Below are 24,917 nucleotides of genomic sequence, written 5' to 3'. Positions count from 1 at the left end.
TGGACGATTAGGATTACTGTTGGAACGTTTCATTTGTGATGAAGAGAAAGAGAAAGAAAAAGATGTAAAAAGATAAACTATTGTCTTGAGATCATAAAGAGAATTACGTCAATTGTCCTGACATTTTCTCTCTCGCACGACACAAAAAATAGTTTAATTCTATCGACCATGACATTTTTGTAATAAACCGTTCACTGAACAAAATGTACAAAAACATGGATAACACTTGTTCCTGTTTGATTCGCGTAGGGATGATCATCAGGAAATATTCTTTCTATCCTTGATGATTAGAAACCAGGGACGGTTTACAGACATCACTGCGCTAATTTTATTAATTAATGATGACATCAAAGACCTTTTTGACATTGTCATAGACTTCTTCCACTGATTGTTCAGCATTAATCTATTCCACTGCCGTTAATATACCACAGACACACAAGAGATGCACATTACCTCACACACTTTATTTTTCTTTTCAAAGGCTTCAATGACAGGATAACTTGTGTCTTTGAACGTCTGAAATCTTTTTTTAATAGACTCAATATTATCGTCCACACGACCTGAACTTTCACCTCGCTTCAACAACCGTTCCAAAAGCGTCTCTTCTGAGCAAGAGAAATACAATACAAATTTAGACTCAACCACGGTCTCTTCAAACTTGTCAGCCTGGTCCATCTTGCGAGGGAAGCCATCGATCAAGAAACGTGTCTTGTTTTCTTTTTCGATCGATTCCTTCATCGCCTTTTCCAACAAGGCGATGGTGACTTCCATGGGTACAATCAAACCATCTCGAATATAGTTTTGTATCAGTTCACCATATTCAGATCCTTGTCTCTTTTGTTCTTCACGTAACAAGTCACCAGCTTATAACAGGGGGGAAATCCTATCAGTTTCAGACTATTTATGTTGAATGCTTACCAGAAAGATGAACAAAATCATAATCCTTCTTGATACGTGCACACTGTGTACCTTTTCCTGCACCCGGTCCACCTATTTTCGCCCAAGTTTAAAAAGACGACTAAAGATTCATAAAAACATACCAAGTACAAACACAACAGTCACTTCGGCTGGACTAAAGGTGGTAGTAATCGTCATGATAAATAATTGAAAGAAGAAGAAAAAAGATAATAAATACGGAAGTTTAATTTTATTGAATAAATCATGTGTTAATAAAAATAAGGTACGCCCGCCCCAGGATAAAGAGGATAATGAATTCGATTGAGGATTGGGTAACTTGTGTTGTACTGTCCATAATAAGATTGAAGTTGTACCCATTGACCATTAGGAAATCGGATGAATGGTACAAGGACATTTTGACCATTGATTAAAGTATAAACATATTTAATTTCACTACTCTGTGGAATTCCCATTCTAATGCTTGAAGGGAAAAAAAAAGAAAGAATCGTTTGTCTTAAATACCTTTTATTCTTTCTACTCTCTCACTCTCTCACTCTCACCCCCTTTCTTCCCTTCTTTAGGAATACAAATTGAATGATGTCAATCACGCTAGTCAGGTGATTTAGTTCAAGAAACACAGACCGTGTTGATTATAAACGTTTTCTTCTTGTGATAACTCATCCACCAATCAACTATTATTTATGATAGAACAAGAAAAAAAAGAACTCAAGACTGTACGTTAGATTCACAAAAAGGAGCCATGTGCTAGAGATCATAACCATGAAACTATTATCCACCTTTCATTTCACTCTTTCTTAAACTATGTCATTCAGCCAATCAGAATCAAATCGAGTTTATTCTTCAAGGTCTTTCTAAACTGTAGATCACTCTCCTTTTCCATTGTTTACTATCCATTTCAGCTTGCTGATATCAATAGCTTATATACTTTGATATTCTTACTTTCATCAAAGACTTTATCTTTGACAGGTTGTTTAAAACTAAACTGCCCCCTTTGAGTCAAACTTTTTGAAACCTGTCTTTAGTACTCTATTCTCTTCATCTATTTCTAAGCTCTCTTCTTTAATATCACCAGACTTGAATCTCTACCTACTTTTGATTTTGCTTTCATCTTTTATTTCATCTCTGTCCTTGTTGTCAATCCACTCTTCTAGTACAACCATATATCAAAATACTTTAATGGCTGGTCCAAAAGCATTTCTTCTATTTTTTTTTAAGAAAAGTAAAGCTTAATCATTTGAGGTAAAGTTAAAAGCATTTATTTTTATAAAAAGTCAAGGTGAATATCCTGTTTCTGTCAAACATCAGCTTTTCATACCCTTTGTCCATCTTCTTTTGCTCTACTTGAATTACCCGCTTCAAAATCTCCAAAATGACTGTTAGAGACCCTAATCTTCTTTGCTTTCTAAAGGTGCCCTGAGGGGGTTTCAAATCAGGAAGTTGAGCGTGTCAGTACCCAAGACCCTGAATAACATGCTACTCTTTCCGTTATCTTGTGTATGAACCAGTAGAGCAGCCAGCACTATCTTTTTGAAATCTGAGGACCTTTTCCCTTTAAACAGCTCAGTAAATCAAAGTGAAAGATCTGAATCGAAAATATTAAAAAAAAAAAAATATGGCGATTGTTCCAATCATATTCTGATGTGCAGCCGTATATGATTTCGTCTACGAAAGAGTCTGCATTTGGGTCTGTCCAATAAGATCATCTGGCCAATGTCTGTTGTAGCCCTTTGCATGTCCAAGTCAGTATGCAGAAGCAAATGTATCAAAAAAGCATCGTTATCTTCATCTGATGAAGGGAGCAGCAAAGGTTGACCAGGTCGGAAACAGAAGAAGTCCCCGGCTGAAAGGATTCAGTCAAAATCATAGCCCCTTATTTTTATTCTTGCTTTGACCCATAACGTATTTCTTCTTTGGAATCTTGGAGTTATGGCTCGATTGACTTATTTTTTCTGATACTTGTTGATCTTTCTGGTATGACTCTTTTTTAATTCAAATGCTGATGGATATGGAATATCTATCTCGATCATTGAAGCAGCTGATAAAGCTCAAAAGTAGCTCAGAATAAAAAGGGCTACTGCTGAATATAAATGGTTTGGGTTAAAATGAAAATAATTTATGAAAGCAACATGTAAAGATGAATAAGTACGAGCCAAAGTCATGTATCCTATTCCTATTTAAACCTACATGCCTTTCTATCTTTTTCTTTTAGTTATTCTTTCTTTTACCAGAGAACTTTACAAGTAGGATACTCAAATTTCATTCAGTCGAGATGGGCACTTTTTTACTCAATATAGTAAATATAAGCATTTCGTTTGTTCAGTCTCGTATACTCGAGACCAGCAATTTCAAATACAAAGTGTTTTCCCTTGATGACTTTCAAGGGGATATATTCTACATTTCTGCACTGACTTGTATCCCCTTCTTCTCCTTTTAATTTCATTTGCAAAGTTCACTTTCCCGCCTTTCAAGGAGAAGGGACTGCAGCTTTCTTTTTGTGTGACCCACACACAGTTGAAGTCATCCCCCCCTTTTACTTTGTTCCTTTAAGCATTTTTCTTCTTCTGTTATTGACAGAGTATGGATACATATTTTATTATAATCTATCTTTTAACCATTGGCGAATATCATCGACAACGTATTTACTATCCGAATGAATAAGTCCAGGCACTTCTTTGTCAATCTTTTCAATCGCTTGTTCAATAACAGCATCAGAATAAGGTAAGCCTTCTAAAGCAACAGAGATGGCAGCTGTCAACATAGGTTCATAGGCTCCCTTTGAATCCGTTGTAATGTCTGCCTTTATTATCTTGCCATGCCTCACTAATAAATTTGTTTTCTATTACATTTATTAATAAGCTTCTTCATAAAGAAAACTGTACTATTACCACATGACCCCATTCAAAGTGAGTTTCGGCTGAATTGGTGAATTCTGGTGTTTGACCATAGATCCAATCCCAAGTCTTGAGTTCTCTTCTCGTTTCATTTACTTTATCAGGAAGTACACTGTCTTTATTAAATATAATTGGCTTGTATCATACATCAGTACATATTTCACGCAGACAACTCCCTACTACTTACCTCGATCGTTTTACCATCATTATAAGCATTTATGAACTCTGACAACACAGACTCACAGAATTGTTGATGATCAATTGTATACGAATAATTTCTCAAGTTAGTCACTGGTGAAGGTACGGACGCAACCCCTTTAGATACAATTCCTTTCTAAATAACAATAAAGCATAAGCCATTATTTTTATCATTGCAAAATAAATACAAACAGTCATCATTCTCTTCTTCGATAGACAGTTCTTGAGTGTTTCTGTATCGGCATCAATCAACATCGTACCGTGATGATATGCTCTTGCGTTCGTGATCTTGTATGCACTTCCAGATACTTTATGGTCATCTACTACAATGTCATGCCTTTCATTCACACTTGCTGGAATATCCAATTGATTTAATGATCTCGCAACGAGCTCAGCATTGGCTTTTCTGGAAAATGCCTCACGTGGCATAAAAATAGTATAAATCGAATTACCCATGTCCTACAATATCTTTAGATACAACTTTACTCATGTACCCTATTGACTTTCTTTACATGATAAACTGATCCACCACCCGATCGTCTTCTAACAAGTGCAATGTCGTGGTTTTGCATAAACCGTAAATTACACTCTTGAAAAGGGTTTTGATTTCTACCTACTACGACACAAGGCTTATTTCTCCACAAGTAAAGAATATAGCGATCGGGTGAGGTTTCTCGCAAGAGCCATTCCTCAATGGCCAAATTGGAATAAGCATCATTGATGGTAGATATATAACAGTCTACTTTATTATTTCGTACGCGTGTTACTGAGAACAATCTCTTATTGATCGCTGGAAACAGTGATGATCGTCGTTGCAATCTGAATAATACTGTCATTACAAAAAAAAAATAAAAAAAAAGACTAGAAAGGCTGAAGATGGAATTTCTACTTTGTGTGGCTTTTTTTTATTATCAGATTTCTTGATCGCCTACTTCAATCGAATTCTTACTCTTCAACACATCCTTGAACACTTTAAATCGATGATTTAAACTAGAGTGTGAATGAATCTTGTAGTTTGTACCAAGACATCCAGTTTTAGAAGGCACACTATAGAACACGCGAGCTACTCTTGAATGTACTAATGCCATTGAACACCTACATCATACGCGTAAGTTATTATCATTCACCTCTTTTCACTTTTGACTTACATTGCACAAGGTTCATGCGTGACATAAACATCATATCCTGTACAAAGATAGGAAGTTTTTTCATCTTTAAGCATCTCGCTCGCTCCTCTCTTCTTGGTCGATCGTTCGGCATGTGCAATATGATGAATGGCGTTCATGACAGCGTGATGTAAAGGGTGTTTGGATCTCGAGTCACCTTCTTGTGCCAAGATGCGGTTGGTGGCTGGATTAACAATCCGACAGCTGATCGTGTCTGTAGCCAAAATAGACGCCATGTGCTCTTCAATTAATGTCACATCGTCTTTTGTAAACTTGGGATCCAGACGGGTATCTTCTCGATACGATAACGGCCAGAGGTGTTTCCAGGACTCGTATTGTTTTCGATTCAGTGGTGCATGTTTACACACGGCTGCTGTCGTGAGCTGGATCGTGTCAAATCCGTTTTGCTGTAACAGTTGTGATAATTCTGATTCTGAGATTTTGTTTTTTAGGCATAATATCAATTCTAATTCTAAATCTATCCAAGCGTTAGACGCATGTTGTATTGTATTGATTCATAAGAAAACCTTTTGTTGCTGTGTCTATGTTTGCTGGTCGTCTGATCCTTTTACAGTGTTCTAATTTTTCTAATGCCGGTAAACGTTTTTGACAGAATCTGTAATAAAAAGGTAAGTTGTATGCAAATATTTGCTTGTGTTGTAAAGAACATACTTTAATAATTGATTGGTTTGCTTGCAATTTATTTTTGCAATATATACATCTATTGTTTCTAATTCACGATCATACTCGTCAGCCAATACTTCAACAAAAGGCCACTCTTCTCTAGGAATATAGTCACTTTGGGCTATTTGGAAAGGTTGAATAAAATGATAGCAAAGAAAAACAAGCTTTTTAATTACTTGAAATTGACATTTTTAAAGAAAAAAAAAAAAGGGAAAAAAATAGGAGTCTTTTTCGTGGCTTTTATTATTATTTACTTTATAAGGCACCAGGCCCTATTTTTTATAGTACATTAAAAGAAAAGTTATGATCTACTAACTTTTTCTTGGCAATAGAACTTGTAGGTGTTGATTTAGAAGGGGAAGAATAGATATTTCTTGGCTCCGGTGAATGCCCTGCCAATCGACGAAGACTACCACTGAATGAATAAGAAGAGAGAGGCGGAGAAGGAAGATGCGAGTCATTGTTGAAAGAATAATATGAGGCATTAGCACTGTGAGGAGGTGACACATATGAAGGTAACACAGGAGCTTGATTCCAATCCTCAAGGGGTGTAGAAGGTAAAGGGGGTGGTGGCAAATGTTGTGAATCCTTATACTGAAGTAGCATGCGCTTTGTATTTAACAAGATCCTAAGTGCTCTGATTTGAAGTGCGGTCTGTGAAGTCAGCATGGCGGTCTCATAAACCATGCTTGCAGTAGAGATAGTCAATAACTGATGCATTGCAAATGTGGTCAATTCCCGTAATCGTTCAAGGTTGTGAATATCAGCTAGGATCAAGAGACGAGCCAGCACCTGAGGCTGATGTTGTTGCGCGGTGAGTAAATGATCGGTATACAGGTACTGTAAAAAGGCCAAGGCGACAGGATAAGTCTCTGGAAAGTAAAGTATTCGCTTCCCTTCATCGTTTTCTTGTCTCAAGAGATTAGCAAAATTCGGCCAGCGTTTTGCTAAAATGGTCGAGTTGGCTATGATGGATTGTCGATCGGCTGTCCAGATAGTGACATCCGACAGACTTCGTTCATGCATCATTGCAAGTCCTAACTCTTGGGCAGCCAAAGAACATGTAGCTTTAGGTAGTTCAAAAATACCAAAGGCCTCTAGATCAATGATGCCAATATGATCAAAATTGAGACGTCTAAAACTGTAGTCTTCTTTCAGATCCCGCTGACGATGACCCAAGACGTAGTATTTCCGTCCTGAGAGCAGACCACGATTCCATGAACCCTCAGACATGACTTGGCCCGTATTGATGTGTGTCCAAGAGAGATTAGTCAAATTCAAGGCCCAGATGTGATATCCGCGTTGAGTGGGATTGAGAAGTGTACCAGACACGATAAGATATTGGCCGATCAATTGACCGGTAGGGAAACGAAGGCCAGGGGGTAAGAAAGGGCCGGCCATGGCATGGGGATGAAGTTCAACATGATGTGAAGATTGAAGCGGACAGAAGCTTTGTAAATCCCGAGTGAGATCATTGAAATTATAATTGGCATAGACGCACACCGGTGGCTGTTCATCTTTGGACGGCTTCCAAAAAGGACTTGACATCTTGCCATAGTAAGAAGAGATTGTACCAGGTGCAAAAGCCACTGCACGATATGCATCAAATGTGCCTTGGATAGGACTACCATGAATCCAAGCAGATTGTGTTAGATCAAAGATATTCATCTCTTGAACATGTTGGTTCGTCACATCTTGACCTCCCATCACAATCAATTTATCATCATTCCAAATCGTGGCCAAGTGAGCATATCTTGCCTGTGGTGTAAAGATGCTTGGGCTGATATGGAATTCCACCCAGGACATGGTCTCAATATCAAACATGGAGATATCATCCACCGCATACAGTGTGTCTTCAGTCTGTGACTGTTTTCGTCGACTGTTTGGAAACACATTCGACATGCCTCCAAACACAACAATAAATTGATCTTTGTATGCTGTAGCCGAGTGAAAATAACGCGGTGAAGGTGGGCAAGCTGAATCGGGTGGCGCAATGTGTCGTACCCAAACTAGCGTGGGCAAATGAAGAATGTAAAGATGATTTGTCATTTGCCGTGTACTTGCTACTCGGCCTCCAAAGACATAAAGATGATCACCTATTACTGTTGTTGAGGCACCTACAAGAGCAGGTGGGACATCTCCTTTTGTTGATTTTGTCTCTGCTGTAAAATCAGATATGGATTGTTTTATTTGTCCTGATTTCGTCAAAGAGACCATAATTTCAAAAGAATATTAAAAAAGAAACAAAAAAAAAAACCAGGCTTCGGAAAAAGAAGAAGAAAAAAAAAAAAAAAAAAAAACTTTAACTTGTTACACGAACAAATGGTTTGTAACTGGATAAGGAAAGCATAGGGTGGTTTAAGTCAAATAAGGTAGCTTCTGTACCTGAAAAACAAGGAATACAAAGAATATTTTCTTTATTCTTTTTTTATTTAGGAAATATAAACAAAACTTAATATTTGTTGGCTATGTTTGAGCTCCAAGAAGCAACATACAATAATGAATTCTCAGGATTATTATGCTTTGAGAAGGTGTCAAGTTGCACAAATTTACACAAATGTCATCAAATTTCTTTCTCAGTATGAAACTAACCTAAAAAAGAAGGTTGAACCCAAAAATACACTATTTCCAAAGACAACAGCTTTATAATGTGATTGGGATTGCGCAAAGCGTTACAATATAAATAGAGCCTCCCTTGCTCTTCATTTACCAAAGCAGCTGCTGTATTTACTATATTGCTACTCTAAGCACAGCTATTTCTTAATATTACTGTTACTAACATGCCGTTTCTTTCATACTTAAAAGAGAAAATACTAAGATGGCTTTTTAGTAGCTTTTTTTGAAACTTTGTAAAGGAGACTCTGTAATACAGATATATGTAAAAAAAAAGAGCAAAGAGCAACATTATATTTATGCTTAATTTCATCTCATAAAGAAATAAAATAGAAAAAAGTATCGCAGCTTTATGCTTATCTCTACATTGTACAAAGTTGATGCTTTTAATATCAACATTGTCAATGCTTGTCATACATTCAAAGAGCGAGTTTCCAATTTTGGTATGAACCTCGTACTATCAAAATTGTTCTATTTTCTTTTTTTTCAGAAGCTATTAATAAATTTACTCAAAAAAAAAAGTTATGCAAAAACGCTTTACTATGCTATTACAAGCGCAAACTGCAAATGCCATTCAAACCAAGGTCACTCTATTTTAGAAAAAGGGCAACCATAAAAACAAGGCAACATTGAATGGTGATTTCTTAATAATGAGAAAATTCACAGTAGATAAAGCTTTCAAAATTTATGAGAAATATCAAATTCATGTAGACACATTTATGCTATTTTCTTACATGTATTTACCAATAAAATTATACAATCCTCCTTTTTTTTCTCTTTCTCTTTTGTTTTCGTTGTAAAACAGGATATGATAAAGAATCACCTTTGACGGAAACGAACGCATATTCTCACAGGAAAGTCTAATAAACTTTATCACAGCCAATAGCTATAAAAAGTAGTTCACCAGTTAATTTAAATGATTAGCCTTAGGCCAGACATTTACTTTGGTATGTACTATGATGCAAACATATATAGACTCACGGATGTGTTTAGAGAATGCAAAGTGATAGATGCTAAAACGATTTATCCTCTATCGTTGTTCTCAAAAGCACAATTAATGAAACCCCCCAGTAACGTTATGTTACTTAATTAGTTGGAAGGACAATTAGCTTTTATTTAACAAGTTTCGATTTTGGTTGCATACGTACTGGTCCTCACTGTATCAGTTTGCAGTTCTACAAGAATTAATGTTACCCACAATCTATATGAATGAGGTAGCATCGATATACAGTATTTATAAATCATAAATATATCAAGATTATCATCTACTGTGAAATGCCTCAAATCATTAATCTATAATGTATTTTTAGCTGCTTTACTAAAATCTATGAAAAAGTGAATGATCACAAAGTTAAAAAAAAAAAAGAAATTATAATACTGTGCTTCCAGTCTCAATTTACGAAATCTTTGAAAACACTGCCCATTTTTTTGAATATTTTTGGACATTTGTGAGAGGTTAAACTGCACATAAAAAGAAGAGTAGTTTGATCAAATGTTTGAAGCTAATTTATGAAATACTGGATGAAATTTTATAAATGTTCAATAGGAACATCTTTGCTTCTTTCAATGACCTTCGAAGTAACTTTCACATCGGTCAGTTAAATAAAAATAAAAATAAAACGTAGAATATTCAGCACCAGCAATCAAAGCAATAGCCATTATAATTATTCAATAAGGGGGTATTTATTTAACATATATTCATATATAAGAGCGCACCACACAATGTTAGCATTATATAGAGTTACTCTTCATCCAATGACTCTACCTTCTTGCTCGCCAACTTATTGTTCCTCATCTTCTTGTTCATCTTCTTGTTCATCTTCTTCTTGTTTATCTTCATTTCCAGAACCAGGACATGGTATAACAGTGGAAATGTATTCATCAGTATCAATGGTTTTGGCGGTTGTACTCTTTTTTCTTCCATTCTTGATATTAGACATGGCATTGCTAGGTGTTATACTGAACTCAATGATCATTGCTTCAATATTTTTAATCATTGACTAACAAAATCAAATAAAAAAATGACAGAAAGAGGAAGGGAAGCAAAAAGTTAAACATTTCTTCTAAAATAATCATATTTCAACTGGTTCACTTACTTCTATTAAGCCAAATCCATTTATCATTGCTGTCATTCCACCGCTCTTGACTTCACGGAGCGTACTTGGATAATTAAATGTACACAACTTCTGCAAAGTATAAACCTTTTTATCAATTATGTTCATGCCGTATATAATGCAAGACAATCTCATAATCTGAATCATGGGGGCAACAACGGTTTTCATCTTATTCGGAGGAATATATGTCATTCGTTTCAAGATAGCGCTTAAATGTATTTTTGTAGTCAGGGCAGACTTAAGGAAATCTCTGTACATTTTGGACGGAATAGTTGAGGAATGGCGTGCCAACTTTCCAGTGATGACATCTAATTCATTATTGTCAAAATCCTTGACAATAAGTCTAAAGTCCAACTTAAAATGTAAGTTGACCAGAGACAAATGGCGCGAAATTGTGTCGCCCCTACATAAGTGGCTTCCATTATTATACATGCTCCTAACCAAGAATGCGGATTGTAACTTACCATTGTACACAGTACTCATTTGGATTCAAAAAAGTTCGATTGTCGGACCCCAGAATTTGACCAGGAACGACTTGTTGGATACTGAACTGGCTCAAAATCACAAACTGTTCTTTCTTTAAATACCAATATTTTTGTATGTTGCCAGTAGTTTTTTGTTGTTTCTGGTTTTACTTTAATCCATGCATCAGCTAGAAGAAACATAGCCTGAGATTGATTCAGTTTGTAAATATCCCGATTATCCAACTTTTTACTGATATGCAAACATAAAGCAAGGTCGTACTGCTAGGCTCGGAAGTATGCATTAAGGTTGTCAATAATTCCTGTGTATACAAAATATGAATGAAAAAACTGCAAAACAAAAAGGCAGCTTATATAGCACTTTATCAACAAATAATAAGTTACCTGCATCAAGAGCCTGTAGCTTGTTAGTAATGTTTGCTAGGATAAATATTAATTTAATATTGTTGAGCGGAATTCTTATTTTATGAACGGATACATTATCCAAAAGAAGAGCAATTTTTCGATTCTGTCTTCCAAAGACAACATTTAACTTTTTCACGTATGTTGTCATCCAAGCATTAGTAGAATAATGGTATTCAATTTCATGTTTTTTTTTTCCAATTGCAGTCATGAATAACAAATTAGCTCTTGCTTTAAAACATTTGGGGCTCTTGTGTTGTCCGATAGCAATTGGTTGCCCTTTGTAAGTTCCATCCGAGTTACAGAGCAATCCAACTGGCGACTCGAAACATATGGTTCTTCTTGGTGGTTGCTGGTAATATAAACCTGTTTCATCAAAGTTCATGATATCTACAGGATCACATGACCCAAGAAGTTCTTCTATCTTCCTCAATTCGTTCTGAATGTTTTCAGAAGCGATGTCTACCTAGGCACTTTCACCATGCATTAGCTTGCATTTTACTCCAATTCGCTTAAAAAGTCTGGTGAGCCATTCAGAAAAAAATGAAATTTCATTTTCAAGGATTCTATACTTCACTCAAGCAATAGGTCTTCATCAAGTTGAGGATAGCGTGTTGTTTTTAAACTTTTGCCATTATTGACAACATTATTATTACTATATAACATTTCAGCATTTTTGAGAATGTTTAATATAGTCTGTTGGACAAGTGGTTGATCTAAATTGAATTTTTTCATAGCCCATTCACCTAATTCTGTTTGATTAAGCCGGCCAGTAGCATTTTGATCCAAAAGCTCAATTTTTGAGAAAGAAAAGCATACACGTTTATTATAGATAGAATCTAAACAAAGAAAATAACTTCTATTATATCATATATTTATTTTCATCAAAATTATTTTGAGTCTATGACTCGTATATTATCCATCCAGCAAATTCGATCAAGTCAAGCAAATTTTGATTTGTTAATATCCTTACACAATTACCAAATCTATACCAACCGACAGTGGTCTATGTGGAAACATGTTGTACAAACATGTCTATAATGTAGCTACAATACATATTAAGTGATTTCAATTTTTTAACAGCTACGAATTTCGATTTAAGGATATGTTCTATTTAAGGGTGGATATTCCAAAACTTTTGGAATATCCACCCTTAAATAGAGCGACTACTGGCTAAAATATAACTTTTTGTTAGTTAGTTATAAATTTATAGAGAATGTTATAAGCTGAGGTACACAATGGAAAGGAATATACTTTTCAAAATACGAATGATCGATAATTCAACAGGTACCGAGAACGACATAGTCAACTCACACAGAAATAGACTAATTAGCTCATACCTTAACCTACAAAGTAGTAAAGCAAAGGACCAATCGAATAGAATAAATAATATTTAATGTTCCCAAGCCAAGTTTTTAATGGCTCGTATAGACGGCTTAGTTTTGTTTCACTAACCTGGCATCGAGTTTAGGTCCTGTGAATACTATAGTATTTATAGATATTCGTAAACAATACATGGCAGATGTTTAGTTTAAACAAATTCATAAAATATTTATCTAGCATGAATGCAAAATATAGATAGGATTCATTTACATAAAGTTCATTATCCATTTAAAATGCTATCAATAATAAACAGCATTAAACTTCAAAAAAAAAAAACTGGGAAACAGAATGTAATGGAAGGGAACCAAATTAGTATGTGGTTCAAATGATCGATCATTAAAAAAGCCTACAATCTACAGGTCATCCCAAATAGAATGTTTTTTTTTTTTTTTTTTTTTTTTTTTTTTTTTTTTGCAAATTTCCGAAATTCAAATAAAAAATCATTTCATATTGAAAGAGTCAAAAAAAATCATTTTGCAAGACATAAACTCTAGTTTTACCAAAGAATTAATAGCATGCTACTGTTATAGTGCAAATGTTACTCTCTAACACAAACCTTATTTCTCCAAGATATTCATAAAACCTTATTTTATTTTCCAAAGAAAAAACCATTGTTCAAAAAGGGCATAGTACAAAATCTTACGATTTTCCCTCCTCCCCAACAGAAAAAGCAGTAATAAAAATAATTTCGGAATTTGTAATGCTTTATTCCCAGTCGTCCTTGATTTTTTTTTAACAAAAAACCCTAGCTTAAAATGAAGAGATACAAGGATTTTATTCGTCTAATCTGTAACTCTAAGTGTGAATTTAATACATGTGAGAGAATTTATTTATATTGGTTTCGTATAGAAAAAAAAATTTAAGAAAAGCATGAATGCGCAGTAGGATTAACAGTCCGAAGTATTCCCCTTTGGTTCTATTCTATTTGAGAGGCCAAAAAGGTTCTCAGAAACAAACTGCATGTATAGCATGGGAAAAAGCGAGCTGTAACTGTCGGACACTTCATTGCGAACCGGCTAAAGTATAAAACGAAATGTGGTACCGGTAGTGTACCCGGCCATGTGTCAAAAGAAAGTACCGTCCTTTCCTTTAAAGAAGGTATACTGACGCGTACCGGATAGATGGTTTCTTGATAAGCTGTTTTTCTAAGAAAAAAAATCTAAATAAAGATATACTACAAAAACTTGGGTTTTTTGTAAAAAGTTTTTATGTGTCATTAGACAGGATGAGGGTACCGTGTATTTCAATCTAAGTATATGAAACCTACTGTGAACTTTATTTGGTTTTCTCAGGTACACAGACATGCCAGAACGTCCTTTCAAATTGCATGTTTTATGGATTTTCGATAGTAGATTACCGTATCAAAGAGCGATCTGGAAAGTCGGGAATAAAAAATCAGTCGATTTTTTTGTCACACAAAAACCGACATCTGCATAAATGGGTAGTTATGAACACATATATAAAGCTTCAACTTTCACAGTCCTTTTTTTCTCTCTTTTTTCATTATCAATCAATACAATCAATACAAATCAATTAAATATGTCTGGAGAAACTTATAGTGCTTGGGTCTGTCCTGGAAGAAGTAAGCTTTGTATCTTGTATTCTGTTTCATTGTGACTTAACATTGAATTATAGGTCAACCTCTTCAAAAGTCTGAAGTTGAATTCTGTACTTGGGATGAAAACATGGTTCAAATGGATATCATTTGCTGTGGTGTGTGCGGTACTGATCTCCACACTGTTGATGAAGGTTGGGGACCTACTGAATTCCCTTGTGTTGTTGGCCATGAAATCATTGGTAAAGTAACAAAGGTCGGAAATAACGTGAAGAAGATCAAGGTTGGCGATCGTTGTGGTGTTGGCTGTCAATCTGCCTCTTGCCACCAATGTGACTATTGTAAGAAGGGTATGGAAAACCTCTGTGCTGTTCACGCTGTATGGTCCTTCAATGATAGATACGAAAATCCTACCAAAGACAAGACCTATGGTGGTTTTGCTGAAAAATGGAGAGGTCCTCAAGACTTTGTTGTCAAGATTCCCGATAACTTTTCTTCTGAAGTGGCTGCCTCTTTCCTTTGTGGTGGTGTCACCACTTTCACCCCTCTGAAGCGTTACAATGTCGGTAAGGGATCCAAGGTTGCTGTCCTTGGTCTTGGTGGTCTTGGTCACTTTGCTGTCCAGTGGGCCAAGGCAATGGGTGCTGAGGTGGTTGCCTTTGATGTGATCCCTGACAAGGTGGATGATGCCAAGAAATTGGGTTGTGATGGTTACGTGCTGATGCAAAAAGAAGAAGAGATCAAGCCTCACTACAACACATTCACCCACATCTTGGCTACCAAGATTGTCAACAAGTGCTGGCCTACTTATTTGAACATGCTCAAGAAGAACGGTATCTTCATCTTGTGTGATATTCCCGAAGTTCCTTTGGAAGGCTTGAATGCTTTCACAATGGCTGGTAAGCAATTGACCATTGCTAGTTCCTTCATTGGTTCTCCATCTGATATTCAAGAATGTCTTGATTTTGCCTCCGAGCACAATGTCCGCACATGGGTCAACACTTTCCCAATGGATCAAATCAATGATGTCTTCCAATTTGTCCGTGATGCTAAGCCTCGTTACAGAGCTGTTGTCATGAACTAATCCTTTCATTATGCATCTTCATATCCCTGTACAAAAAAAATTCTAAAAAATAATAAAATACTTATTTTGTCTCAATATATTTAATGGTTCATTCTTTTTAAAGCAAAATTCCAGATTTATTAAATCGCGCTTGCACAAAAGCTTGTAAATAAAAGTAAGGATTGTTGCTGGATTTTGCCAAGCTGTTACATTTTTTTTACTGTGATACATGGGAACTTGCAGAAAAACGTAAACCAAGAGCAATGGTTACTACTTTTTTAAGAAATAAATATTCTAAATTTTTCTTTTTAATCTTAATGAATACAGTTTAATAATATATTTGTCTCTTTTCCTTAAACTAATATAAAAAAATTATAGTGTGAATAAAATTTTGAGGCTTAAGATTACTTGTTTCATTTATTGGCCAGAATGAAAAATAGGATACTTTCTTTTTAAAAAATTTTAGATACTGCTTGTGTTTTTTAAACGGAAGGAGATAACTTCAAGCATAGTTAGCATTAATTAAAAATGGATGGATAGAGAATAGAAAGACGCGTCTATACAAGTCTGCATCTATATAAATACATACACTTAGTACGCGTGTAATAATAAATAGTAAAAGACAAATTTATTATGAACTTTTATAATTTTTTGACCATTTATTGTCTACAATAAATTTATAAGCCAGACGAAAAGAGAGACTTAAAATTAAATCTATTTTCTTACTTTTGTTTTATAATAGGCTATTGAATGCCGTATTGCTTTTATAAGAACTTGAATACTCAATTTTTTGAAGTATTCTACACTTTTTTTAAATTCCGAAATTGATTTTATATTTAATCATGCAACCTCCTTTTTTCTTCTTTTCTCTTTTATTTGGTGACTGCTAAGATATACGATGATTGATAAATTACCAAGAGACATATTAGAGTATACCATTAGTTACATCAATACAGAATCTTTGTTAGAGCTATCTCGTGTCTCCAGCTATTTTCATTTGCTTACAAACGATGAATATATTTGGAAAAAGAGGTGCTTTGATCATTTCAATATCGCGCAAGATATTACTTACAGACAAAATGGTTGGAAGAATCTTTATTTTTCTTTAAGGAATGCTGCCGTTTATACTTGGGGAGAGAATTTTGATAACAGACTTGGCTTAACACCTGTTGAACAAAGCCATGGAATGTCTGTATCCAGAAAAAGGTTTGCATTGGCTGTTACATGACAGGTATACTCACACTCATAGATATCTTAGATACCGAAGCCGAAGGATAGGCAAAGAAGTAGCAGAGCCCCAGGAAGTATATGCGCTCCGAGGGAAAGGGATTGTTGATATTGTGTCCGGTGGTTGGTCATTTCATGCTTTGGATAGAAATGGCTATGTTTGGTTTTGGGGAATCGTAAAGTAAAATAAGAAAGTGCTTTTTGTTAAAGATGCAAAAATTCACTCTGAATCAAACAGATGCAATCGGAACAGAGCATAAATGCAACTTTAGGCACTGAAAGAATAGAAACACCCGTCATGCTACAAGCAAGTATACCTGACAATGACAAGGTCAAGTTTGCGTCGATTTCCAGTGGTCGAAGCCACTGTATTGGCTTAGCTCAAGATGGTTCAGTTTGGCATTGGAGCAATTGCAAAGTGATACAGAAAGTCGACTTGGTCTCTCCTAAATTAGTGATACAGGTGACAGCCAATTGGTCTTACTCTTCTATTCTAACAGATGATGGCACAGTCTTTATTGTTCCTATGCCAGACGATGTTACTTCTCCCGAAATGATTCCTGCACCTACCCTTGTCACTTTTTGTGCTTCCTCTCAAGCCATCTTGAGTAATTCAGAGGATCAGATCATCCAATTGGCCGGACTGGATAAATACACACTTGCCTTGACAAAATTTGGACACGTACTCAAGTTGGCAACCAGAAACCACGCTGCATTTTCGGCTTCCCCTGAGGAATTTGTCATCGATTTGAAACATTTTGGTGCTTCTGAAATAGAAATGAACGATCGGCAGGGGAAAATGAAACGATTTATAACTGGCGCATATGAAAGTTTTGCAGTGTATACAGATGAGGATCAAGTCTTACTAGGCAGTATTCATTCAAATAGTCAATCCAGACCTATGCGACTAAATGGTTTAGATCATCAGCAAGTGTGTAAGATATCTTTTGGCGAGTAAGAAAAGTCAAGATGATATTTCATTCAAGTACTAACGGATTCTTTATTAACATTACTACAATATAAATATATATACAAATACAGCTTTCACTGTGGGGCATTGACAAGTAAAGGGGAGCTAATGACATGGGGACGCTATAGCTCTGGTGCGTTGGGCCAAGGTGCTGATGGGCAAAATTCGGATATTCCACAATATGTGAATTCATTGAAAAATAAGTACATAGTTGCTATTGGCTTTGGAGGTTGGCAGAGTTCGGCTTTGGTTATTGACATAAAAGAATAAAAACAAGTTATGCGTCATTGTACTTTCGTTTTCTGGACTGCTTTTGTTTTCCTTTGCCTTCTTTTATAGTTTGATTTTCATAACATGAAAGGTGCTTGGTGTCAGTTCGAAGCCGTTTGATAGGTTGCTCGGTACTATAGAAAAGTTTAACAAAATAGTCAAAAAAAAAAAAAAACTTTTTTCTGTTCCTTACATAAATTGCGTTTCTTTCGATTCTTGAGTAAAGTTTCTTTGTAGACCACCTACCATTCGAACTGTCATATTGAATATAACAGGCTCCTTTAAGCCTTCTTCAAATAAAAGATCACAGTCATTTAACATTCTACCTCCCATAGTTTTGATTCTTTGTTCTTTTGCATTTACAAACGTAGCCATTTCCAATTTTTTCTTTAAATCAAGCACAGTATGTGACTCATTTTCCATAAAATTGAAGCAAAAGGGCCCTAGTCCAGAGAAAGAGTTTACAACAGCTTGAAAATACATTAAAGTCTTTTTATGCGAATAAATAATGAAGATTATAGGACAAGTCTTTTTTTTGGAGAAAAAAAAATGAAGTGGGACACAACTAAACTATTTTCATAATGAACCACTAAAATCGCTCAAAAGTGATGACGTGTGTCGAGATTAAAACTTAGTATCATGATGTGAATACATCCAGTAACACAAACTTTGATTTCTCAAAACTTTTTGCTTGTTTGTAGAAAAAGATTCTATTTTGAACAAAAAAAAACTCCTAGCCAAATGAATGGAAACCATCTCCAAATGAAGACAAAAAAAAGCTTAACTCACATGTTACGGTATCAATGGTGCATAACTATTCTATTCTATGTACTGTATTCATAATTTGAAGCATTTTTACTGCTTTGAGTAAAACCATCTCTCAGTAATATGCATATCCAAGCCAAAACCAGCTTAAATTGTGCACCAGTAATGACCGTTGCCACAAAAAATAGCATGGCTGACGATGAGTTGGAAGAAATAGAAAACAGCCTCGCTAATTTGATACTTGAAGAGGAAGACTTTCAGCTAGTTCAAATAAAGTACAAAAGCTACTCTCACACTCAAACTGCTAGCTTCATGCACAGTTTGCAGGAAGAGGGTTTCCTTGTGTCTGAAGCTGCAAAGACAGGTATTCCTCGTAGCACAGCCTATAGAATGTAAATTGAATTTAATGAGAGCGGCAGCAAAGTGCTTCCTGGGTTCAAAAAGGGCTCAAAAGAAGACAATCGTGGAAGACCACCTATCTTAATCAAATAATATACTCAGTGCTTGATCAAATACATTGATTCAAATGTTGCATCAACTGTGGATCTAACCCATGACGAACAATGCAAAGCTTCCCCAAGTTCAAAAATCTTAGTCAATACAGTTTATAAGGTATAAAATAAATTCACAGATATTTTTCACCGTCTATCTGTAACAGGTTTGCAGTTTTCATTAATGTATTTGATTTTACATAGTCAACTTTTAAGATTTCTTGGATTATTTTTCTCATATTCTCCCATAGTGTAATCTGAGTTTGAGCAATCAATATTCTTGAGACAATCCTTGAAAATTAGATTGAGAATAGGGTCAGTAAAAATGGAGCGCACAAGCAAGCCATATTGCAAAGGTTGAGTCAATGAGATATTTTTCAATGATAGGAGTTCTTAGATATGAGTTTCAGAACACATTGGTACTTTGAAATTCACCATCTCTACGGCTTTGGTTTTGAAATTCTTGAACTTAAGCATGATGTTGACATTATTTTTTTTTTTTTTTGTAGTATATTTGATTTATTAGTTAAATAAATAAAATGTAAAAGGAAAAAGGTCACACGTCACAGTGAGTGGTGTGCTTTTAATGAAGACGGAAAAGCTTGAGTTTTTAAGAATAGTAGAAATGAGTTGAGGCCGTGATAATGGGGTATGTCGAAGATATATTGCCATTGAGCACGCCAGTGAAGAGTAGATTTTGTTTAAGATTAAATAAGTCACACGTCGTATTGTGTGGTGTGCTTTTTAATGAAGACTGAACGTCCCAATTTTTTCAAAAGCTGTTGTGACAATACGTTCAGGTAAGAGAGGAACATCATCAAAGATGTATCGCCAATGTGCACGCCATAAAAATAAAAGAATGTAATAACTAAGACGGAGCAGAGTTGTGTTGTCAATATAATCGAAGCGTGTCAGATGCAATAAAAGAGTAAGGATATCAGTTGGTTGGAAATCTAGGTGAGGTGCAAAACGAGACAGGGCTTCTTGCCAGATGGACCATTTATGAGGGCATTCCACGAGAAGATGGGATATATCCTCGGAGGATACGTTGCAGAACTTGCATGTAGCACTGACATCTGGATTGAAACGAGCTATAGATGATTGGCTATGTAATTTGCCGTGGATAAAGCGAAAACAGAACGATCTTGCTTCAGGTAGAATGGTGAGGTTCCAGAAACGCAACCAACCATCGGACGGTATGGTGGTAGCCGGGCAAGGAAGCATAGAGTCGAGCTGAGTCTGACGGTATACTCGAGGACAGAAAGAAACCCATTCTAGTGATCTTGTGAGCCATGTGACAAAAGGATAGTCTGTCACACTACCTGGATTAGTAGATGTATTCAATATGACCTGCCAAGTCATTTCATTCAGTTTGACAGTACGATTTTGTAAATCTCGTAGTAATCGGGCTGATAATCGAGGATGAGGCGGTGAGTCTGACGCCAACATAGGCCGTATCCTTTTGAGTGACTGATCATATTTAAAATAGTGTCTTGCCCGTGATTTGGAGCGGTGAGGACTTCGTAACCAATGACCATCAGGGATTTCCGAGAAAAGCGAGCATATGGGTAGACATAACAGAGTGGATGGATTACATTGAGCTCCAGGCATGCCATTGCTCATAAAGGAATCAATAGTGGTATAAAGTGCAGGGAGAAAAGAACCAACAGACACATCTGTTGTTGAACGAAGAGCTGGAAAGAAACAAGACAATAAGGAGGAAGTACCCGAGGAGTGGAACCGTCGTATAAAATCCTTCAAATATACTTGACTACAGGAGCTCTGAAGGTCATCAGTAAACAGCAAACGGAGCCATCGGACTTGTAAGCTACGGTGTTGGATAAAAGGGTTTATTAGACCCAATCCGCCCTTGGATAAAGGTTGACAAAACAAAGCATATCGAAAACCAGGTTTGATACCTTTCGAGATAAATTGATAGATCGTTGATCGAATTTGTCGAAAGAAAGATTTTGGCAGTGAGACAACTCTCAAGGAATACCACAATTTAGATAGTAGCAGAGAGTTGGTCACAGTCACACGGCCTCTAATAGAGAGATTCCGTTGAGAGTAGATTGAGCATTGGGTTTTGATATTTTGTAACAGATGGTCTTCTACATATCTTCGCTGAGCAATAGATTGAATAACTGGAAATCCAAGATAACGGAGAGGCTGTGATTTAGTATGATCATGCCATTTGAGGATCTGGTGCTGTGCAAGAATTTGCTGCCATTGGTTGGAACTCTTTCCACTGAGAAAGATTGCTTCAGTTTTTGAAAGGTTTACTTTAGCGTTAGATACTTGACCGTAGGTCTGTAGATGATGTTGAAGACGTAGGAAATCTGCAGGTGAAGATAGAAAAACACAAACATCATCAGCATAAGCAAGTACTTTAAGAGCAGGAGGAGGATTTGGATCGGATGGCAATGGAAGAAATGAGAATCCAAACAAAGAAGTGTCTTGTAAAACATGTCTTAGGAATGGTTCTAGTGCGAGATTAAACAGAAGAGGCGACAGCGGATCCCCTTGACGGAGGCCGCGAGATTGAGTTACTTCTTCGGTGAGGTGTCCGTTGATGTTGACCCGTACCCGATTACCAAAAAATAGCCTAATCAAAGAGTTCACAAGTACCGTTGGGAACCCGAACTTTAGTAGCACTGAGCGTAAGTAAGAGGGGTGTACCCGATCGTAGGCTTTTTCTTGATCCAAAAGGAGAGCAATTTCCTGACGATTGTCCTTACGAGCATGTTCCATTATAATGTTAAGTACGAGACCATTTTCCGCGATAAAGCGATTCGGCATAAACCCAGTTTGACATCGGTTGATCAGGGATGGTATCACCTGCCGCATTCGTGAGTTGAGAACTCTGGTATAAATTTTGGCATCACAGTTGATTAGTGAGATAGGTCGCCAATTTTTTAGATTCGTTAAATCACCCTTTTTTGCCAACAGCCTTACCCGTAATTCTTGCCATGAAAGTGGAAAGATACTGGAGTTATGTGCTTGATTATATACCTTTAAAACCAATTCCTGTAGAGGAGGGTAGCGAAATAGTTGGTACAGAAAGGCGTAACCAAGACCATCCTCCCCTGGGCTGCTGATTTTGTTTTTCACGCGTGCTGTCTCTTGAATGATCTCGTCGATAGTGATAGGAGCCATAAGAATATCACAATGGTCTGAGATCACTTGTGGTAGACCGAAAATAGCTTGGAGATAGGAATCGAGCTGAAGATCATCGACAGGGTCCGCATCATACAAGGACTGGTAAAACTGCTGGGTGATGGGGAGTAGTTGATCAATGCCTTCGACCGGATCTTCATTGTCGTCAGATCGTAAGGTGGTAATATGTTGTTCGACTGTGCGTTTACGATACATACTTTTCAGATACTTGATCGAAGTTTCACCTGCTTCCTGCCAACGAACATTAGCTTTGAGAGCCAGAATATCAGTAAGTTCTTGTTGTAGCGACGCAATTTGTTGATCGAAAATAGGCAATTGATGTAAGCGAATAGCTAATGGTGGTTTACTGCGCAAAAATCCATTTCGATTGCTTTGTAGTTTGCGGATAGTTTTTGTACGCCAATTAGTGTAATCTACTGCGAAAGTGCGTGTGATCTTTTTAACTTGACGTTTAATGTGATCCCATGATTTCGCGGCAGACCATTCAGAAGGTAGCTTGGGTAGAATATCTTCTAGATGTTGGCGAAGATATTGTTGGTAAGCTGGGTTTCGAGCGAGAAGAGGGTTTCCACGCCACAGACCGGGACCAGAAGGGGAGGAACCAATACAGCAGGTAATTGACAAAAGTGAGTGATCTGACCAGGAGGCATCCAATTTGTGGATGTTACTTTCTGTGACCTTGGAGCACCAAGACTGACTAACGAATATATAATCGATAGTAGATAATATATTGTCATTGCGTCGGAATGTAGGTAGCTCGTGTAAGTCGTCCTTCTGTAATGCGTTGTAAAAATGATCATCTAAAAACGAAACCCATTGTAGAGAAGTTTGGGAAGACAGGTGAGGACGTTGGTATGAATAGTTAAAATCTCCAGTAATAACTAGACGGTCGAGGTTAATATCCAAAGTTGGTGAATGTAAGAGGTCAAATAGCTGATCAAAGAACTGTGAACGGTGCTGACCAGAGGTGGCTGGAGCATATATAACAAGAACATAGAAGGGAGCAAAGGCATTGTGAGGATGTGTAACCTTTGTGAGTATAGTTCTATCGTTCTCGGGTGTCAAATTGGTCGAGAATACGAAGGAAGGACTGAACGAGACAATACCACAATGTCGAGACCATAAGGAGTGTTGAGCCTGGAATTGTGTATTGATCAAAGAAAGTATATTATCAGAAACATGTGTTTCTTGAAAAGTCATAATATCGAAGTTTAAGGAGCGTAAGTATCTTATAAATTTTGATTGTTTGTTGGTATTATTGGACTTCACTAAACTATTACAGTTTAGTGAAGCAATATGCAGTAACAAGTTTTTAGACTTATTACTCATATTATTGTAAGTTGGCGGTATAGCTGTCCTCTCCAGCTAAGGTACCGGAGGAGGAGGAGTCCAAATGGGCTGTATCAGTTATGGAGGATGTATTATCCACAGATTCGTCTTGCTCAGATGTGGGAAGTTGGGCTTTGAGCAAAGTGGATTTTGAGCGAGTGGCTGGTAGAACGTAAGGGGTAGGTCGACGATCTTTCTTTTGCCGTTTGACACTATGCTTAGAAGCGGTTTCAATATTCAAGGTGGGAGCAGGGACATCAACTGGCACAGTTGTATCTAGAGGCTCAGACATATTATTTTGAGCATCAGGCTCCATTAAATCTTCCATAAGCTCCTCAGAGACCTCATCAGGAGTGCAGACGTCATTTGGCATCACTTCTGGGGGAACATTATGTGATTGTACTGTATCAAAGAGCTTAGTAGGAGGCTCAGGTTGCTTACGAGCTTTCTTGGACGGTTTGTCCCGTGAACATTCTGCAGCTATGTGACCTACAACGCCACAATTCCAACAAGTATGTCGAGTTTTACGCTTAGGACAATTAGCTACGACATGACCTTCCTCATGGCAGTATCGACAGTACACAGGCATCTGATTCCACACTGCATAGAAACCGCACTCCCGTTGTTCGTCCCAAGGAATCAAATGAGTTAAAGGCTCGAAAGTCTCAGTTTTGGAAGTCACATTAAGGACGGCATAACCAGTACACATATAGGTACCTGTAGTGGGCTCTAAAAGGATCCCAACGTCCAAAATATCTCCATATTTTCTCAAACTTTTTTCCAGACCTTTCATCAAGTCCTTCTCATTCAAAAAGGGTAAGTTGGACAGACGCAGACGGACAACTTGCATGTGAGTGTCAAGCGCTCGACAAGGTAAGATGGTTGATTTATCTGCAAAAGAAATACCGTTCGCCAGGCATTCACTTAATGCGTCGTCATCAGGTGCAAAATTAATCTCGGCAAATTTAAGAGTTCCAACTTGTTGAGTGAGGACTCCTACGCGAGAAGGATATTGTTGAGCAACCAAATGGAGAAACTCAATTTTCGATTCCTTGCGACCTGTCATATCGATAAAGACACTGCCTGAACCATGCCCTGTTCGCCATATACTGGTCTTAGAGATCATCGGGACATCCGAAGTGCTCGGTGTGGACGTAACCATGTTAACCGTCGAGGAAGAATTAATCGAATGTAACAGTGATTTACGGTTTTTGGTCAC

The 24,917-nt window shown here is 36.8% G+C and overlaps 8 protein-coding genes across 8 annotated transcripts; 3 read left to right on the top strand and 5 right to left on the bottom strand.

Annotated features, from left to right (window-relative positions):
• Positions 1 to 331: 331 nt before the first annotated feature.
• On the bottom strand, positions 332 to 1,095 carry RO3G_13008 (uncharacterized protein; the record flags this gene model as incomplete). The annotated part of the gene is made up of 4 exons (XM_067667592.1): positions 332 to 403; positions 454 to 863; positions 919 to 990; positions 1,041 to 1,095. 4 exons carry the CDS (start codon positions 1,093 to 1,095, stop codon positions 332 to 334), a joined length of 609 nt encoding a protein of 202 aa, XP_067523693.1.
• A 2,416-nt stretch (positions 1,096 to 3,511) lies between these two features.
• On the bottom strand, positions 3,512 to 4,463 carry RO3G_13007 (uncharacterized protein; the record flags this gene model as incomplete). Its single annotated transcript, XM_067667591.1, has 4 exons — positions 3,512 to 3,754; positions 3,804 to 3,944; positions 3,997 to 4,143; positions 4,200 to 4,463. 4 exons carry the CDS (start codon positions 4,461 to 4,463, stop codon positions 3,512 to 3,514), a joined length of 795 nt encoding a protein of 264 aa, XP_067523692.1.
• Positions 4,464 to 6,136: 1,673 nt separating this feature from the next.
• RO3G_13006 (uncharacterized protein) lies at positions 6,137 to 8,074 on the bottom strand (the record flags this gene model as incomplete). The annotated part of the gene is made up of 1 exon (XM_067667590.1): positions 6,137 to 8,074. One exon carries the CDS (start codon positions 8,072 to 8,074, stop codon positions 6,137 to 6,139), a length of 1,938 nt encoding a protein of 645 aa, XP_067523691.1.
• Positions 8,075 to 10,251: 2,177 nt separating this feature from the next.
• RO3G_13005 (uncharacterized protein) lies at positions 10,252 to 11,067 on the bottom strand (the record flags this gene model as incomplete). The annotated part of the gene is made up of 3 exons (XM_067667589.1): positions 10,252 to 10,470; positions 10,567 to 10,892; positions 11,049 to 11,067. 3 exons carry the CDS (start codon positions 11,065 to 11,067, stop codon positions 10,252 to 10,254), a joined length of 564 nt encoding a protein of 187 aa, XP_067523690.1.
• Positions 11,068 to 14,390: 3,323 nt separating this feature from the next.
• Positions 14,391 to 15,490, top strand: RO3G_13004 (uncharacterized protein; the record flags this gene model as incomplete). The annotated part of the gene is made up of 2 exons (XM_067667588.1): positions 14,391 to 14,433; positions 14,487 to 15,490. The coding sequence occupies 2 exons, from the start codon at positions 14,391 to 14,393 to the stop codon at positions 15,488 to 15,490; spliced, it is 1,047 nt and encodes a 348-aa protein (XP_067523689.1).
• Positions 15,491 to 16,934: 1,444 nt separating this feature from the next.
• On the top strand, positions 16,935 to 17,654 carry RO3G_13003 (uncharacterized protein; the record flags this gene model as incomplete). Its single annotated transcript, XM_067667587.1, has 1 exon — positions 16,935 to 17,654. The coding sequence occupies one exon, from the start codon at positions 16,935 to 16,937 to the stop codon at positions 17,652 to 17,654; it is 720 nt and encodes a 239-aa protein (XP_067523688.1).
• A 1,236-nt stretch (positions 17,655 to 18,890) lies between these two features.
• On the top strand, positions 18,891 to 19,097 carry RO3G_13002 (uncharacterized protein; the record flags this gene model as incomplete). Its single annotated transcript, XM_067667586.1, has 1 exon — positions 18,891 to 19,097. One exon carries the CDS (start codon positions 18,891 to 18,893, stop codon positions 19,095 to 19,097), a length of 207 nt encoding a protein of 68 aa, XP_067523687.1.
• A 2,853-nt stretch (positions 19,098 to 21,950) lies between these two features.
• Positions 21,951 to 24,860, bottom strand: RO3G_13001 (uncharacterized protein; the record flags this gene model as incomplete). The annotated part of the gene is made up of 4 exons (XM_067667585.1): positions 21,951 to 22,055; positions 22,205 to 23,637; positions 23,744 to 24,100; positions 24,227 to 24,860. 4 exons carry the CDS (start codon positions 24,858 to 24,860, stop codon positions 21,951 to 21,953), a joined length of 2,529 nt encoding a protein of 842 aa, XP_067523686.1.
• Between the last annotated feature and the right edge of the window lie 57 nt (positions 24,861 to 24,917).

This window comes from Rhizopus delemar, genomic scaffold (assembly GCF_000149305.1).
Source record: "Rhizopus delemar RA 99-880 supercont3.11 genomic scaffold, whole genome shotgun sequence".
Taxonomy (NCBI): domain Eukaryota; kingdom Fungi; phylum Mucoromycota; class Mucoromycetes; order Mucorales; family Rhizopodaceae; genus Rhizopus; species Rhizopus delemar.
The sequence above is the reverse complement of the archived record's forward strand: the minus strand, read 5'-3'. Positions and strand labels throughout refer to the sequence as shown.